This window comes from Pyxicephalus adspersus, chromosome Z (genome assembly GCF_032062135.1).
Source record: "Pyxicephalus adspersus chromosome Z, UCB_Pads_2.0, whole genome shotgun sequence".
NCBI lineage: Eukaryota > Metazoa > Chordata > Amphibia > Anura > Pyxicephalidae > Pyxicephalus > Pyxicephalus adspersus.
This window is the reverse complement of record NC_092871.1, coordinates 9,938,053-9,957,437: the sequence shown is the minus strand read 5'-3', so window position 1 is coordinate 9,957,437 and position 19,385 is coordinate 9,938,053. Positions and strand designations below refer to the sequence as shown.

The window sequence follows — 19,385 nt, the reverse complement described above, 5'->3', positions numbered from 1 at the left end:
AAATCACACCCCATCGCACCTAAAACAGAGCGTTGTACTGTACAGATGGGAACTGTGCGTTATGGTGCTTAAATTGTGCATATGCCAGGAATTAATGGTAACGTTAATGCACTTTTTTTTGCGGCAGGCAACACATTAAAAAAAAATCGGCAACAGATGTCGGTGTGATGCACAATGCAAAGTACCTCTGCTGCACATCTGTCATAAGTGTTTGTGCATTATTTTCTCTTTGTAATATGACAGATACTTGCCAAATAAAAGTATATAGGACACAGTCACCCCCGATCTATCAACCAGAAGATTACAAACGAGGAAAAAAAAAATAATGATGATTATAGGCAAAATACACCAATAAAAGCCGCATTTTAAAACCACACAGCTGAGAACAAAATTTTAAAATGGGTTTTGCTAGACCTATGTGCAAAAAAAAAGCACAGTGAGCAAAGAGAAGCGCCCATTTCAGCCAATCAGAGTATCCGTAAACCAATTCTGATTGGTTGCTGTGGCTTTCTGCACTTCTTATCAAAGGACATTATAGTTAGCTTAAAGTTAAATTGCATTAAGCAAATTACCATAAAGCCCATAGGCTACAAACAATAATCTGTACAAAGCTGTATATGTAAACTGAAGAATGTGGATCTAAGCATTAGCAAATCTCAACTTAAGATGAGCTCCAGAAGACCATACAACAATTTGTAATTTAACAGTCTGTAATATGTAGGATTCACAGCTAAAGGCATCTCAATTGTCTGGTCTATCACCAGCATATGCCATATTACATGTTCTAAACATATACATTTATAAAAAGCCATCCCCATACATGTGGGAATAAAGTAACTGATGCACAGAATGGAGATTTATTAAACACTTTTAAAATAAATGGAAAAATAGGCAATTTTTTCCATGCCCATGTCGATTTGTGTGATCCATTACCTAACTTTAGGAAGTGGGTGCAACAATCCAAAAAAATTAGTTGTAAGATTCAGGTAGTGTATTGGAAAAATCAAATATCTGATAGTTCTGCACCAATGAGAGCATGCCACATTAGCAGGCCTCCCAGTATTTGGGATCACTGATATCATTTAAATGTATGATGTCGTGCAGTTGGGATGTATAGACCAGGATTTCTCAACTTTAATATAAACCCTTATTATAATTTTTAGGTCTCAAACCAATGTATTGGGGGTCTCAGGGATTCCCTGCTAAAACCAGTTTATTAGGGATCAGTGAGGAAAAAACATCTTGAATTGGTGACCAGTGGACAAAATGGTCCCTTTCATAATGGTGGCTAGATTACCATCTTTATGACCAATTAAAATATCATTAGTATCATACAACCGGCTCTACTAAGTGGGATTGGCCCAAGAACTATGAATGCATCAACACATAGAAGATCAATCAACAATTCAAGGAACTCCTAACAACCTCTGGAGGAACATTGGTGTTCCATGGGATCCTAGTTGAAAAAAAGGACACTATAGACTGGGGAATGTTTGTTAACCACTAGTAAACCTCAGCAAAACCCACTGGAAATACACAGATCTTTGACATCTACGCTTTACCATAACTTTTCTGCACACCAGCTGCACCCATCTTGTGGCAAGGGTACTCCCAGGGCCATACTTACCAGGTCTACAACCTCAAGTGCAGTATAACTAATCTAAGCATATTGATTTGGATGTGCCAAAGCATAAACCAGACTTTGATGTGTACAAGCATTAGCCTTAGCACACCATGTCCGGCTCAGCATTGGGAGTAATGGGTGCCGCCATGTTGTCCCTTTTCAACCCAACATGTGGAGGTGCTTAATAAAAGAGGTTTTGTTGACTAGTTATACAAATGTAGTGTTTATTCAGACAAAGAACTAAAGACAAAATTACTATAAATGATTTGGGTAGACACTGTAAAAGCTAAAATAGCCCACATACCCTTGTAAGGTTCAAAGCTTATATTCCAAAGGTAGCAACACGGACATTCACCACGGGCGGGTGGAGAGATTGCCTACCAACTGTCTGTGGGTGACCAACCCAGTCAGCATCCACCCAACTGAAAATGAATGTTGAGTAGACCTCCTTAAATACAACATTTTTGCAGTACCCTCTGGACATCTACTCATATAGTCAGATGTGTTCATAAAAATTTACATACATTCTCCAAGCATTCCTTCACACGATTTTTCACACTAACGCAATGTGTCATTCTACAGAGACATTAGCACACATTTGCCCCCTCTCCAGTTCTGTAACTTTATCTCCAACATTATTATGAAAAAATAAAGCCCCTCCCAACCCTGTCATAAACACAAAGTTTCTAGTATCAACTGTATTGGTAACCCAGCACCCCAAAAAAACAAAAAAATAAAAAGAAAGGGGGAAAGGGACAGAGGCTTGGGGAGACAAAAATTCTCACACACCTTACTGCCACCCCCTGTGCAGAAGTGAAAGATATATATATAATTTTATTTTCCCTTCGGAGGTAGTCAAACTTGCGAACGTGTGAACATAAAAGAAAACTCAGAAAAAAAAAAAAAGAAAAAGTCTTCTCTATTGGTTATGTGAGCCGCTATGAGGTAATAACGCTGTTCTTTGATTGGCTGAGCCTCAAAGGATTCTGGGTAGCCTCCGGAGGGAAGGGGCGAGGAGATTTTTTAAGTCTTACTTTAAGTCTTTTATGCTCCATGTTGTTTTTTTTCCTGTTATTTTCACTTCTTTATCTGTTCTTTCTTTTCCAAACCCCTCTCCTTCCCTCGATCTCAAATGTTTTCCTTTTTGCCTTTAAGGATCGCCACCGTATGTAACCTGTTTTATTTTTATTCATAAATCCACTCTTAATTTCTCCTCTGCCGGCGACTCCTCTCTCCTGTTAACTCTGCATTTGGGTTTCATTTTCACCTTTATGTTCTCAAACTGATGTTTTTTTTTTTATATATTTTTGTCACTTTCACCCATGTAGAGCGGATGATGTGATACATTCATATTGCTCCACTGGGAAGTGGAGGATGTTTTTGGAAAACCGGCTGGGAGATATCTGAATTTCCCCTTTTTTTTCTGGATACCCGCAAATGTCATTTCTAGAGTGACCATCTTACGTTACGCCGACTTGTCATGTTTTCTTAGAACAGCCAAAAGGATGTGTAGTTATTCTTTGGGTACAGGTGCCAAGACAAACTTTTTTCAGGTTGCCACTCCATTTACAGAATATAACCACTCGAGGTTACAAAGCCATTGTTGTTAGGGATCATCAGTTTCCTAGTATTGAGGCTCACTTGAAGAGAGAGGTAAGAGGAAGCATGGGTTGAATGAGAAGTGATGGGGGAAAATCCCAAAACTCGCGTGTCCTAAGTTGACCCAAGTTCAGTTCTAGGAGAGACTGTAGCTTGCCGGAGGGGTGAGAGAGGAGAAACCCAGAGAGGAGGAGAGTGCTCAGTTAGAGGTGTCAGAATGTACACTGCCTGGTCCTTCTGTTGGTGAAGTGACAGAAGAGGGAGTCACAGCCTCTTGCCATCCTCCGTTAGCCTGAAAACAAAAAGGAGAGATTTGTAGAAGACCAAAAAAAATTGCAAAGGAACTTTGCACAAAGGGACCCCAATGATTGATTGGAGAAAGGTGCAAAACCTTTCATAAAGGTCTTCATTGTATGACCATATCTACAACAGGAGCTTACTATCTATGGGTTATTCTTTTCCAGAATTATCAAAAACATCAGTGCTAGGAAAGCCCAGTCCCATCAAATATTAACTTTGCTTCACCGTTAAACAAAAGCCTTTTTGTTTACTGCAGAACCCATCCAACTCTTAGGATGACCTTCTGATGACCACACATATTTCATACCATATTTATATTGAATGTATAATGTTAAAGTTTTTGTTTTTAAGGTTTGCAATGCAGATAAGAATTGCATGTTTTAAAGGAGAACTCCAGGAAAACACCAATATAGGATAACTGTTCCTGGCAAATAAATTGTTATTATGAAAAGCCAGTTCTGAGATTAGAGCCGATAGCATTGCTAGACTACAGAGTACACTCTGGGCTTTCATTGAAGCCCTATTTAGATCCTTGCATTATAGTAACACAAGTAAAATGCGTTGGTCCATTGCAGGGCCATTCATTTTGACTGGCATCCCAATGTACTATGTAGATGCACCTGCATTGTAATGCACTGCAAAGCAAGCTAATGTTCCATAGGGCATTGTGGTGCATTGCTACAGGTAAAAAAGGGTCTTGTAGTTTTGTTAGCACATTAAAGTGTGTTGCCTGCCCATTCATGTTCAAGGAGCACTGAGGCACTGCATAGATCTAATTGAGCCTCATGACTTTGCTGCCAAACACAGCACATCATGGGATGTGACTGTGTGTACACAATGTGGGTTAGACTCAATGTAAAAGACAATGACATAATAAATAATTGGGGCCTAAACCAATCCAAAATGCCATTATACCATTATTCTACAAGGGTCATGTCTACTTTTAACCATTTTGGTTCTTACCCGTATCTCCCGAGGGCTGTACATCTGATTTGCTGATAAACTGTCATTGTAACCAGGACCCATCGTGTGACGCAAGGACTCCACCTTTGAGAAAATAAACATTACGAGATGAAGACAATTTGAAAGAAGATGAAGCACAGCAAGTATACAGCAGGAGGAAACAGGAAAAATAATATAAGACGTGAAGAAAATTTGATAAAATGTGATGGAGAAGTACACCTGAATGACAAATAGAGAAGAATCTATGGAACACAACAAAGGAAAAAGTTAGCAGAAGACATAAAGAGCAAGGAAGGGACAAAAGTAGGAAATAAAATAATAGCAGAGGAGGGGACCTAAAACTGACCTGTGAAGGGGGATAAGAATCCCCGTTTAAGCCCTGCATCGCCATGAACATGTCATTAGATCCAGACAGGTTGAATGAGCCACCAGAACCTGAGAGAAGAACGAGATAGAGTAGAAAATAGAGGATTGAGGAAGCAAAGTGATGGAGTTTTAAAAGTTAGAAAGAAAGAAGCCAAATGTCAGATGGTTTGGAGGAAGCCGGAACAAAAGTTTGGGGATGGAATAGAGAATTGGGAGGTTTCAGGAGGCAGAAAGATGGAATATAAGGTCAGAGGGGGGTGAGGAGTTATTGACATGGAAATGGAAGATGAAGCATTGAGGACATAAAGGGAAAACAGACATGGAAATAAAAGTTAGTGATTGAAGATGGACAAGTGTTCAAAGGTTAATGGGACATTGACATGAACCAAAAGGCAAAGGGCAGGGTAAATGAAATTGAGGCAACAATGTATCCAGTGAACAAAGAGGAAACACATAATAAAGAGGATTTAAAAGACAGAAGGACAAGATAAATGACAGACGTAGATGTTAATTGGGAAGCAACAAACAGTTGTAGAGATAAAGTGATAAAATGGGGCAGTGAGTTAAGAAAGTTAAGAATCATTTAAAGACACAAGAAAATGAATGATGGATGAGGAGATGAAGAATATGAAAGCCAGGTTAAGGGAACAAAGAGAAAAACAATGAGGAGTTAGTGGGTTATGAAATCGGAGTCAACAGTTGACGTTGGGGAAAAAAGGAATCAGCAGTAAGCAGGTTTACAAGTCAAGGAGGAGTTGCAGGGTTAAGGCACCATAGTGAAACAGAAGAAAGAATATAAATGATGAGGATGCAGAAAGCAAAGAATTGAGAAGAAACAAAGAACAGTAGTTAGATGGGACTGCAGCCTAATGTTATGGGTAAGTTATCTAGCCGCCCAGGTGCGAGGTGACTTTCTATAGAAGGTGATTACCTCTACAAGATTTAGGTGGCAGCTCTATAGACCATAATAATAGATACATGTTCCCCTTATTGACTCAGACCATAGAAGGAAACCTACCTGCAGAAGTTGGGGTAGTTGGAGAGTTGGCCCCACTGTGACCTCCCTGGGCTGCGCTGACTGCGGTCTTCACTGCATAAATATTTGCTTCCTCTTGGAACTTTCCAATGTTTTTCTTGTACCGAATTCTTTTATTTCCAAACCAATTGGACACCTGCAGTGGGACAATGGCTTATTATTGGGCAGTCAGAAACAAGTATATATTACATCTTATTGGTAAATCTCTGTAGAAGGACTTCACTTTTAGAACTAGTGAGGAAAGGTTAGACCTCTTGCTTGCCGTTTATGTCCTCATTGTTAAGATTCACTTTCTCCATTTGTCTTATTGACAAGGAAAGTGATGGGAAATCTGAAATTTTACTATCATCAGAGCAAGCTAGTCTTAAGCTAGATACACACTTGCAATAATTATCATTAGAAAACGATCGACTAGCGATTATGCACTATTATTTTGAAAGATCGTATTGTGCACAATTCTGTACATGCTGTAACGATACGATTGTTCAAATATAATCCACCGATAGTTTACACATGCTAGATACGATCGTTTGAACGATGCAGGAAGTGACATGTAAAGGAGAAAGTGTACTGCAGAAACATCCACGATCACTGAACGACCGTACACACAATAGATAGGGAACGATCAATCTGATCCGCCGGGACAGTCGTTTCCAGTGATAATCCTTGTTCGTCAGTGTCGTTGTGCACTTTTTTGTTAACGATTATCTGACGATTGCTTGTTATTCGTTTGTTTCCAACGATAATTATTGCAATTGTGTACACAGCTTTAGATATTAAGCATTTACTATCTCCTGGAACATGGATTTAGATTACCATTTAGCCAATACTGTTTACATTATATTTAAATCTTACCTGTGATACAGTGATGCCACATTTCTTTGCAAGCTCTTCTTTCGCCTCTTCACTAGGGTAAGGGTTACTTAAGTGTGAGTAGAAGTATTCATTCAGTACTTCTGTGGCCTGTTTACTAAAGTTTCTTCGCTTCCGCCTAAAATAAAAGTAGATTTTTACATATTTGGAGGATAACAGGCACCTTTTTACTGAACAAGCTCAATAAAAGATTTCAATATGTAACCAAAGCTTCTTTAGTTCATGTATGTCTCAGGGCAGTATTTATTAACAATATTAAATTGTAAATATTGTTCTCTGTATTTTCCTAACCAGTATAAGTCTCTGTGAAATCCCCTGATGAAGCCAAATGGTGAAACGTGTCAGGAATAGGGAGCATTTGTTGATTATTTGTGGTTATTGTACAGCCTGAGACAAGATTCTATGTACTCTTTTCACTATTAGCAATTTTCTGTATCTCTGACACATTCAATTTAATGTATAATTTTTCAACCACAAATGTTGCCGTGAAGAGACGTTCTTTTCTGTTCTTTATCTATTGTACATGTCTAAAGGCAGTAATACTAAACTCCTGCAGCCACCCTTTTCCCTGCATGCACTCCTGCCATGGCTGCACAGAATTTGGGTTTTCCCCAACAGTGAACTCGGCAGATCCTACCTGCCTGAAATGGGCTATAGGCAGGCAGATCTAGCCGTCCAACGTATATTGATTCTATAGCAGTGGGCAACTAGATCTACAGAGAATTTGGTAATCTAGGAAGATGGCCATGGCTTTTTATCATGGTGCATGGACAACAAATGCATACCAATGGAAGCTTCAGGCATTTAACGACCATATCTTCCATAATAGCATTTCTATATCCAAAAGGGTTATTGGTAAGTTTTTAAAGCCAGTAGCTTTAGGAAAAACATACCAATATCCTTGGTCATAATAGGTCTATATATGAGCACCGTTAGATGGCAAACTAAAGATGATTACCACATATTTGATCCAAAATAGGGCATTAAGGCCTATATGCCTTCTACATGTTCTCCAGTACTTACCGTGCATCCAAGAACCTTGATCGAAGGATCATGACGGCTTCACATGTGCTTTGCTTTAGCTGCATCTGGATTGAGCTGAACTTTCGGTGAATGATTCCTACCATTCTCTCAATCTCTTTTGGGGAGATGGGTCGGGTTCGGCTCTGTTCCCTCAGCAAGTTCATGACGTGTGTAGTAAATTCATTGCAAGCCTGGAGTGTAGAATTAGATAAAACAAAAATAGATTGTTGGAAAATAATTCAAATATGTAGGCTAAATGGACATAATATACAAAATTCTCTCCCTGATTTATCACTTGTTCACTCTCACCTGCTCATACTTCTCCAGCTCCGCATGATAAATCTGTCGGATTTGGGACAGCTTGTTCCTGTAGTCCGAGTGTTCTATAGAGTTATCAGGGGAGACACCGCCGGAAGCTGCTGCTGCCGCGGCTGCTGCTGCCGATCCTCCACCCTTCTCTGGGCCTGCCACCCCTTCAGCAAGCAGCATGTTGTCCAAACGCATTAACTGAGGGTCCACAGGTTCCTCCTCCTGAGTGTTTCGGATACTTAGCCCTGTAAAAAAAAATATTATTAATAGATCGTTTTTATATAGCGACAACATAATATGCAGCGCTGTACATTATATAGTGGTTGCAAATGACAGACAGATACAAACAATGACACAGGAGGAGGGAAGGACCCTGACCAGAAGAGCTTACAATCTAAGAGATTGTAGGATCTAAGATTCCAGATTTAAGTGAGGTAATTAACACCCACTGAAATACAAGGAAGCCAAACCCAAGGTAGGATTCATGTCAGAGCTTACACAGTGTTAAGGACTTCCTCCACTCCCTCATGACTGTTCAGGGCCAACCCCCGCATCTCATCCATTCAGGTAATAAATAACCCGCCATCTGCTCACTTTCCTTGGGATCCCATACTGCACCATTAGTGGAATTGGGAATCCAAACCCAATGGAAGCTGCATGTTAGAGCTTACACAAAGTTAGGCACTTCCTCCACTCCCTCACGTGATCGTGTTTTGGCCTGGTCATTGGTTGCTCAGGCCCAACCAAGGAGTAAGAGCCTGTACACACATCAAATTTTTTTTTGTTTGTTTCCGTTGTACACCCAGCGCTGTTTGGTTCTATGGAAGGTGTCCAATGGTAGGAACCATGTATCCTTCAGTGGCTGTCCCTGGTTGGTCATTAAGGGAGTTGTCATAGGATTTTTATCCAAGATAATCTTGAACATTCTTCTAAAGAAGGGCCGTTTACGAGCCAATAAGGTTGTTTCTCTGGCCCTTTGGGTGGTCTGCGGCTCTGGCTGGTGCCACCCTGATCAGGGTCAAGAGAAGGACCTTGCTGGGGCGGCGCAACGGCCAGAGCTGCAGAACACGTCCCCCATTTGTATCCTGGCTCGTGGAGGTGGGCGGGCTGTGTCACTGCACACATACCCCGTCCACTCTCCCATCGGCCCGGCCCCTCTGTTAAATTTTATATCAGATTGTGGCATCTACCTTCCTTCTAATCCAATACGGAATACAATACACAGTTAGAACAATAAGTCTCAAAGCTCTAAAAAGGAGAAGAAAGATTTTCATGGAAGAACCTGGGTCATCCAGCAAACTCATTTGCTATCAGTTGGCAAATGTTTTTAATCCTTGACCAGATCTGTTCCAGGTTTGCTGGGTCACCCAGGTTCTCCCATGACAGTCTACTTTCACCAATCTTGGAGAGCTTTGATAAATCGGGCCCATTGGGGTAAATGTAGTGAAGTATCAGAAGCTCGGGGCTGTTCTTTCACACAATCCTTGTGTAATGATAGGAGTTTCCTATGAATGGATGGCTAAAGCTACGTACACACGTCAGATTTTTATCGCCCGATCATCGGCCAATAATCGGGCGAAAATCTGCCGTGTGTACAGTCCGTGTCGTCCATCGTCCGGACGACCGACCTGCCGGATCCACGGACGATGGACGACAGCCGATCGTAATGAAAGTGAAGGGGAGAGCGCGCAGCAGGGTGCCGCTCCGTCGCTCTCCCCCTCCCCTCTCCATAGAGCATGAACAGCACCGTTCATGCATCGTGCACTCCCTTGTCGTTGGAAAGGATCCTTTCCAACGACAAAAATTGGCAGTGTGTACGCAGCTTTAGACACACACTCATGTAAAATTTAGTTGACCAGACATTCAGATCATCCATATTGTTCAGCTAGAATAACTTTATTGGCATAAACAAATGACTTTATAGTACAGTGTGAGCACCAAAAACATTTGAAGGAGCTCAAATTTCCAGAAGCAAAACCCATGGGGACTGATCCACCATAGGAATTTATAGACAGATGGTAATTATTGATCTATAGCCAGGTGAGACTTCCTGGGACTTGTGGTTCCCCAGTAATCAGAAGCTGCAGATGTCTTTGCTCATTCTGGGAATTTGATACAATTGTAGTTTTTGCTGTGCCATGCACAGGCCTCAGAAGACATCTTGCTTGCAGCTCACCTGGTGCTTTCCATGTGGATAATGAGTTGCATTATCCTGCTAATCTTTGCATTATCCAGATAAGTTTCACACATTATCCCTGCACAGTGTTTCCTGGCTTACCAGCCCTTCCCCCCTCCCAGCCAATCCCGTCTCTCAGACAAGCAGAGGCTCCCAGCCACCGTCGCTGTGGAGACGACCTAGCGACGACCTTTTCTCCCGCCACGGCAACAGCAGAAGAAACATGGCTGCCATAGCAACCAGAAGGAGGGGGGACACAAGATGGGTTATAGAAAATTGAGAGAAGGAGGGGAAAAAAAAAAAGAGTGATGGGGGTGAGGGAGGAGATGGGGCCCGGCTTCATCTCAGGTAGAGCCAAATGTCCTGTAAAGTGAACGTAAATCTAAAAAACGCAAACATTTCTGATTGGTGATCGGCGTATCGCCATGTTGCTTCCTTACACAACAATAAATTTTTCGGTTTACCCGGACACAACCATAACACCAATATTATGTGGTTTCATAATTGCATTTTGTCGTGTAGAAGTTACAGGATTTTGGTTTAGTCATGTGACCGAACAATTTTGATTAGTCGTCTGACCAATAAAGTCTGAAAAATCTCCCACCATCGACTGCCCCTGTTTACTTCCATCAATAGACACAGGACGATGACGTGAAGCCGTGATGGCCTGCAACTAATCAACGGCATTGATCCAATGCGTCATTGCGGACAATCTGGGCTTTGCGCACTCACTACAAGGCTGACCAAAGATATATTTGTAGAAAACAATCGTTCGGGAGTTTTAACAATCACCCAGCTATTCAGACAGAGCCATGAACGGTCACCAGTCATCGGGGATGCATTATTTTTTGCAGCATACGCATGTAGTGCATTGCTGCATATTATAGCATGTTGCAGTGCGCATGCATTGAGCAGAGTTGCATAAATGCATTGGAGTGGCATTTAGAATAAATTGCAGAAGTGGCCATTACAACACAAAGAAGTGGACAGGCTTATTATTATTATTAAACAGGATATATATCGCCAACATATTACGCAGCGCTGTACATTAAATAGAGGTTACAAATGACAGACGAATACAGAAAGTGACACAGGAGGAGGAGAGGACCCTGCGGCAAAGAGCTTACAATCTAGGCTTGAAGGGGTCCTAAGGCCTAGAACACATGGCCCAACTTTTACCTCCGATCTGATCTCCAATCAAATAAAATGATCAGATGGCTTGGAAATCGGAGATGAATTCAACAGCTGAAAACTTGTGGTCTTGTTGACTGATCGGGTTAAGTGAACATCATTCGAAAGTACTGGTGTCGTATTAAAGAACCAGCAAATCCAATTGCGAGCTCCAATCTGTTGAAGCTTCTTCAGCAATGCAGTTCACCCCATCCCCACCCCCAACAAATGAAAGAAAAAAATCATACGTCCATATGTCAGCATTTGGGACTTCCAACTGGTCAATTGCCAATTCGACCGGCCATTACAGCACCACATTGGCAGTGGATCTGCTCATGCATACGAGGCCTCTCTATAAAGCAGCAATAGTTTTATAGCAATAGTTTTTGAACAAATTAAAACAAAAAAAGCCCTGCATCTAAATCCTAGCAGCAAAAAGCATAAAACAACCTCAACCACAAAGGGGTTAAGCAGCAATGCCTGATGTAAGGGTTTAAGCAAACGAACTATGAAAGGCGTCAGCATTCAGAGAGAATAAAGAGATTCATGTTTATTAATCAGGGTTATGGACGATGGACCCTTCCTGAACGCCTGTCTGACAGCTGCCGCGCGGGCCCACAATTAGACATTACACGGCAGCTGTCAGGGGTCTGAAAACTGCATCTGTAGTGAAGTAGGTGCTATTTACACAAGCGCCTTATCCCGTCATTACAATATAAACATGCCGGATGCTCGGGGGATAAAGGGCAATCATTGGGAGGTGTTTTCTAGAGGACGAATTGCTCTTATCCACCATACCAAGCAGTATCAACCTTGAATTTTTACAATCAAAGGAAGAATGATTGGTTTGCTGTGGGCAACAAGAGCATATCAGGTGTTTTGATCCATGGCAGATCCATGTCAGCGCATGGTCAACAACAGATTTGTACAAACACATGGTCAACTGCATCTACGAGCAAGCACAATAGCTTATGGGCAGCACGGTGGCTCAGAGGTTAGCACTCTAGCCTTTGAGTCCCAGGTTCAAATCCTGGCCAGGCCACTATCTGCATGGAGTTTGCAGGTTCTCCCCGTGTTTGCATGAGTTTCGTCCCATATTGCCAAAAAAAACCCAAAAAAAACATGCAGTTAGGTTAATTGGCTTCCCCCTAAAATTGACCTTAGACTGTGTAAATGACATATGACTATAGTAGGGACACTAGATTGTGAGCTCCTTTGAGGAACAGCTAGCGACATAACTCCGAGCTTTGTAAAGCGCTGCATAATATGTCGGTGCTATATAAATACTGTGTAACTTTAATAATTTTTTGAATTAATCAGAAGTTTTGGATTGCACTAGTTTCTCTTTTTCATATCTAAACTTTACCGTCCAACTTGGCACGGCAATGTGTTGTGAAGTTTGTTGCATGGGTGCACACTTTTCAGGTGCAGTATCTGTAGAACAGCCTTTCTCAACCTTTTTAACATTGGGGAACCTCTCGAAATAACTTTAAGGTCTTCAGGGAACCCCATTCTTCATTCATATTATTCATATATTCACTTATTCATATTTATATCCACAGCTTCACAGGACATTAGCATGGTGATCAATGGGAAGAATGTATCTTACAAGAAACGTTACCCTTACAGATAGCTAAAAAGTCCATCGGTGTCAGGTCCAGACCAGAGAAGTCCATATTGCTTACTGCTCAAGGAACACCCAGCAATCTCTGGTTGATAAACACTGCTGTAGATAGACACAGGTCATTCATCATGATAAAATTTGGACATAACTCCAGGCCAGAAAGCATTCTCATAGCAGAACCATAGTTGCATGCGAAGGGTGATTTCTTTTTTATAGACGAATTAGCAAATCGTACATTCCATGATGCCTGTGGTGAGCCGAGGGTCTATTCTGTCTGCTCACACTGACAAAAGCAATACAATGCCTAGGAAGGCCGTTAATGCAGCTGGAAACATCTGTTAGATTGTGATGACTATTTTGTGTTTTTGTCTTATTTTGGATTAGCTTATAGAAGAATGGAGTAATTAAGTAAGAATGCAATGCAGTATAAAAACTGCTAAAGATTGGCAAATTGACAAATTGATATTTGCATTTGTCCTAGAATCACACCAAAAGAACAATCTGTGCCATCTATATAGCAATTACAACCTGGATACTATTGTAGAGCACAAAGTTATATCATCTCAAATCTTACCGTCTTCTAAATTGCAATAGAAACCCAATATGTGTAGTTATTGACAATACACTGAAATATATGTGGATTTATATTTGGTGCAGGTAAAGATCTAGAGATTGAGGATCCAGGAATAAACACAGAAGGAAAAAGTCAGAAATGACCAAACTGGAGCAAAGTGTTGGGATACTTTACTGGCACATGACCAAGTACAGAGGACTCAATGAAAGAAAATCCTCCTGCAAAAGTTTGCATTCTAGTTGTAATGTTTTATTACTGAGCAGTAAGGGATGCTGGGAACTGATCGGGCATCCCAGGGGCTGGGGCCCAGTTGTGGTCCATGCTCCTACATCCTGGCAAAGTAACCAAACCTAAGACAAATCCCCTCACTGGCTCCAGGCTGTTTAGTAGGCACCATTTGGTGCCATGCTTGCTGTTCCAATTGCCATTGGTCACCCCACCATATACTGCTTTGTGTCTGGGTGCCCAATGCATATCACAGGGCGGTACGGGCTTATTACTTTATTATTATTATATATTTACATGGGAAGGTGATGTAGCAGAGACCTTTGAGGTGTTTGAGCAGCAATCATATCAACGCTGGTACATATGGAATGAACTTTGATCGGCAGTGACGTTGGAGACATAAACGTTTGGGCAGTTTTGTGTCAAAGCACTTTAATAAGCCAGCACATTAGGTAAACCTGATATTTTAGATATCATTTATTTTTCCAAAACACATTTAGCCAACAATCAGGTAAACATTAACCTATCACCTTGATGCCAGATCGCTGATCGTATGAATATCCGGCCTCCTAATAAAGGTTTTGTTTGTATGTTCTGGGGGCTGTCCGGCGCTTAACGAGAACTGATTAACGATCCTCCTTGTTTACACTCCCTGATGAAGCAGATTCATAACAGATAATTACACTGCCCCCCTTCCTCACAGCCCTGTCACAATTATGTAATTAACACCGAGATATTAATGGGGAAGCTGGGCAGCGGTGTGTCGCGGATGTCTTCATGAACTCACACACGCATCCACATGGCAGGGGCACAGCTGCGCGCACGGATATAAAACACACGCTAACTGGCAGTCCGGATAATCTTGCCAGTTCAGTTTGCTCATTGCACAACTGCTGCCCTGCTCGAAAAAGGGAACATAATGAGGCACGTTTGTAAAAACAAAAAATAACCCAGATTATATTGTGCGTTATTGTAATAGGGGGATAATTGGACAGGAAGGCAGCTGTGCGATGGAAAATGTCTTCCCACGGTCTCCAGCCGCACTACCTTCAAGTCTAATAAAGGCCAGGGTTAAGCTGGACACAGACCTAAGGCGACAGTCATACAATCCAGGCATTTCTGCAGACCGAACGATAATCTCATCTACGGCAGTGCAGGAACTCCACCATCCCCCATCCCCCTGGATGATCTTTGGGGACTGGGACAGACCACCCTCCTTCAAGTAGCCACCCAACCACTGCGCAGGAGGTGATCTACGCGCCAGACTACTTGTATATTAAAAGAAACCAATATTAATATAGGATTTATATAGCGCCAACATATTACACAGTGCTGTACATTAAATAGGGATTGCAAATGACAGATGGATACAGACGGTGACACAGGAGAGGACCCTGCCCCGAAGAGCTTACAATCTAGGAGTTAAGAGCACACGGACTGTCACTGCCGACCTTTCCTTCTGCAAATACTGATCTAATGACATTCCTAACACAGTCATGCTTGCCATGTGCTATTTACTTCCTATGCCGGTAAAGCTAGAAAAACGGTGAGCCATTCAAACAAATCACCAAAGCTCTTGTACATTTTTTGGGCAACCACCCGGATGTTTTTTGGGTGGTTACAGACGAGTTGGGTCACAATACCGGGGCTGTACCCCCGCCTCCAATTTCTTCCCACGCAGCTTAAAAAAATTCATGGCTTAAACACTAATTTATTGATTGGTTTTATCACTGGCAAAAACCTCAAACATGACCACGTTTGCCCAATTTTTAGGGTTGTACAAAGGCAATGATGAAATGCAAAATGCACCAAGCGGATTTCACTTTCTTATTTTAGGTTACAATGGGATTCACTTCACTGCCTAATCAAAGGGCAAACATAAGAAAACAAAAATCTACATTGTATTCCTCCTTTTAGCCATGTAAGGGGTTGGCATCCGCTGCCCTGCCTAAGGGGAGATCGCCAAGAAACATTTCGTGCCAAAACATGAGACAGAATGACAAAGCGTGCCAAACACAGCCGGCGCCCGGACCTTTCCTCCAAGGCTGGAGCACATGAGAATTACATTGTATATAGAGCGGGAACCATACTGCCATGTCTGATCACTCACACGTGCAAGATTAATCGCACACTATTAATCGCGTCGCCTGCATCAATTTGATTGATAGGGGGGCGAACTGAACCGGCAATTTTTAATTGCCTAGTGCTACCAATTAATTGCACTGCCTGAACTTGAAGCGGTTAATCATTTCCACCGACCACAATATGCAATTAACTAGATGTCATTGTCCATATACATTTTTTTTAATATCTAAGAAAATTTAGTCTCCGGGGATCCAAGAAGAATTTGGCTACATGCAAAGTTATATTATGCCGGCGTGGATCGTTTTAGCTGCCAAGATACAAGTATGTCCAGAAACAGAACCAATATGGTTTGTACACCCATTCTACATTCTGAGGGCACAAGGTGACACCACTGTTCACCTTTCTGGTGTCACCTTTTCATCTACAGCCATGCAGATCCTCATTCTTTGGCGTAGATGCAGCTCTAGCGTTGGCCATTTAATGGTTCTAAAGCCCCGAACAGACGTCAGATGTGATTTGTGATCAAGTTTAATGACAGAATAATGAATGAGCTTTGTACACACCACACCATTCTTTTCTATGAAGAGGTGAGGATGTGTGAGCGGCACTCCACTGTTCTCTCCCCCATAGAATAGCACAGTGTTCATTCCCAAATGGTCATTCATCAATCCACATGGCAGCACAGGATTGATGTACACATAGCAGATTTTCGCCCACGTTGAACAATTATTTGATGTGTGTGCCAAGTTAAGTACGACTAAAATGGAGTAAAGTGGCAGCACGGTGGCTCAGTGGTTAGCACTCTGGCCTTGCAGGACTAGGTCCCAGGTTCGAATCTCAGTCAGGACACTATCTGCATGGAGTTTGCAGGTTCTCCCTGTGTTTGTGTGGGTTTCCACTGGGTACTCCGGTTTCCTCCTACATTCCAAAACCTTGGTTAGGTTAAGAGGCCTTCCCCTAACATTTACCTTAGACTGTATTAATGACATATGACTATGGTAGGGACATTAGATTGTGAGCCCCTTTGAAGGATGGATAGTGATATGACTATGGACTTTGTACAGCGTTGCCAAATACGTCATAATATGTATATAAAAATACTGTGTAATAATAACAACAATAGTGGAGCTTCTTACTACTTCTGAACAAAGCCCGGATAAACACCAAAAAATCTTAATGATGCACAAATGCAGCCACAATCAAGCCACTGGGACCCATATAGGATTGTAAGAAATTGTGAAACCAAAACTGGGCAATACACGTTTTAATCAGATTGAAATGGAATCACAATTGGAGAAAAAGTACCGAAACCGATTTGATTTTTGCAATCGGGGTCACTTCAAAGTTACAATGAAAAAAAGACATAAGTCCATCAAGTTGAACCACTTGGGAAATAAACATATCCCCAGTTAAAAAACCTATAGACATAGCTGATCCTAATCCCATCTCTTTGCAGTCAATCAAAACCACAATTTCGGATCTTTGACTGCTTTGCAATTTTGACAAAGAGAAAATATGGTGGAGCTGCAATTTTAATCGCTGTGTTTGGCTAGCTTAAAGCGTACCTAAACATTGAAATTTAACTTTACATAAAAGGGTAAACAACCCTTTTATGTAGAGTAAAAATTCTGTTTGTGTTTTTTTTTTTTTGGGGTCCCTCCTTTTTTTTTTTGCAGCACCCCCTCCTAATTCCTGATCACCTATGAATGGGAGCGCGGAGCCTCCCGGGATACCTATGTTAAGCATCCTGAGAAGCTCTTGGGTGCTCCTGGGGCATCCTGGGCATGCGCAAAAGGGGAAAAAAATTGCTTATTTCACGCATGCGCAGTGAGATCGGCAAGTTTTTTTCCAACCTACATCACCGACCCAGAAGATCCCAGAAAAAGAGGGGAAGATGGCGGTGCCTGGCACGCCGGCTCGGAGTTGGATACTGGAACGACGTGGGACCCGATGGAAGACACCTCTGGACAGATCGACTTGAAGGCAAGTGAATATTCTTTTTTTGGGGGCATTTTTCAGTTTACTTTCTCTTTAAGGAGGGTTCTCAGTGTAAGCCAACACACTTTGGGTGTCTGGGGTCTTTGCAGCAGTATAAAATAATAATGACAACATACAGTGTTGAGATACACCAAAGTGGAGCAAAAGAGAAAAAGACAAGGCCAGGATGACAAGCCAGTCAATGAGCGGGCAGCAAATGAGGGAGCAATGGCTGCCGGGAGAACGCAGCAGATTATGTGCAGTGTGTGCAGTGTCAGACATTTGATCCACTGCTGCCCTCCCCCCCCTCCATTACCAGCCTTGCAACAGGGGGGGTGAGAGGACTACCATTAAATAAAAGGAGGAGAAGAAGGAGGAGGAGGGGAACCATCCTACATTGTTATACAAATTAATGGACGCCCTCAGATCCTCTGTATACATGTGTAAACACTCCGCTGCTGTTTGCTCTTGAACATGTGAGCCTTTCCCTGGGCCTAACAGAGACCAGGGGCCACTCTGCAAAAATTAAACTTCGTTTTCTTATACGATGTGACTAATTATTACATTTAAAAATAGGTGATAAGTGCAGAACGTCCACTATTCCAACACAAGTCGGTGGGACGAGGTTGTAGAGAATTGTGACTTCACCACGCAACAATTTTCAGTTGGTAATAAACTGTGCACACAATGCCGGCACGGTCTTGTGATAAAATAACAAACTGGTAGATACCACCGGGGACAGATCAGTGGGCTTGTAAATGGCATGATCCAAAGTTTCTTTAATGGGTTTGTCCACCATTTTTCTATGTAGATGGATGAGCACATGTGGGTAGCTCTGGAAAGCATTATTTCAGAGTAAGACTTTAATGATGGCTTCCTCACTTCCCTGACCACTATTCCCCTAGCTGGAAATGTTCTCTACTATCCATAGACATAAAATGGTTTTCTAATGGAGCAAACAGTCAATTTGGGTTTAAGGTGTAGGTCTTCTGGGATTGAACACAAGTCTAAGGAGCAAAGTTTCCTTTGCTTTGGCATCTTGGAATATGATATTAGAAAAGAAAAAAATCTATGCAGGAAAAACCTGGTCATTCATTATATTCAGGGAATGGACTGACTTCAGTTTTTGGACACATAACATTGTCGAACTTTGACCTTACCAAATGAAGCAACCCCAAATCATAACACTGCCCCCGCAGGCACCCCCAGATCATACCATTGCCCCCGCAGGCACCCCAGATCATAACACTGCCCCCGCAGGCACCCCCAGATCATAACACTACCCACACAGGCACCCCCAGATCATAGCTCTGCCCCCGCAGGCACCCCAGATCATACCATTGTCCTTGCAGGCACCCCTAGATCATAGCACTGCCCCTGCAGGGACCCCCAGATCATAACACTTCCCCCACAAACACCCCCAGATCATAAGACTGCCCCCGCAGGCACCCCAGATCATAA

At 42.1% G+C, this 19,385-nt stretch overlaps 1 protein-coding gene across 2 annotated transcripts in view; it reads right to left on the bottom strand.

Annotated features, from left to right (window-relative positions):
- Nucleotides 1-1,147: 1,147 nt before the first annotated feature.
- Nucleotides 1,148-19,385, bottom strand: part of PBX2 (PBX homeobox 2) — a 37,884-nt gene continuing 19,646 nt past the window's right edge. The window contains exons 3-9 of one of the 2 annotated variants that reach the window (XM_072431922.1): nucleotides 8,094-8,338; nucleotides 7,785-7,975; nucleotides 6,744-6,879; nucleotides 5,871-6,024; nucleotides 4,833-4,921; nucleotides 4,487-4,570; nucleotides 1,148-3,515 (exon numbers count right to left, since the gene is read on the bottom strand). In XM_072431922.1, coding sequence (XP_072288023.1) covers nucleotides 3,423-3,515; nucleotides 4,487-4,570; nucleotides 4,833-4,921; nucleotides 5,871-6,024; nucleotides 6,744-6,879; nucleotides 7,785-7,975; nucleotides 8,094-8,338 — 992 coding nt within the window. In that variant the 3' untranslated portion in view covers nucleotides 1,148-3,422. The remainder of the gene's footprint in view (nucleotides 3,516-4,486; nucleotides 4,571-4,832; nucleotides 4,922-5,870; nucleotides 6,025-6,743; nucleotides 6,880-7,784; nucleotides 7,976-8,093; nucleotides 8,339-19,385) is intronic. The other variant, XM_072431923.1, reaches the window with a different exon arrangement.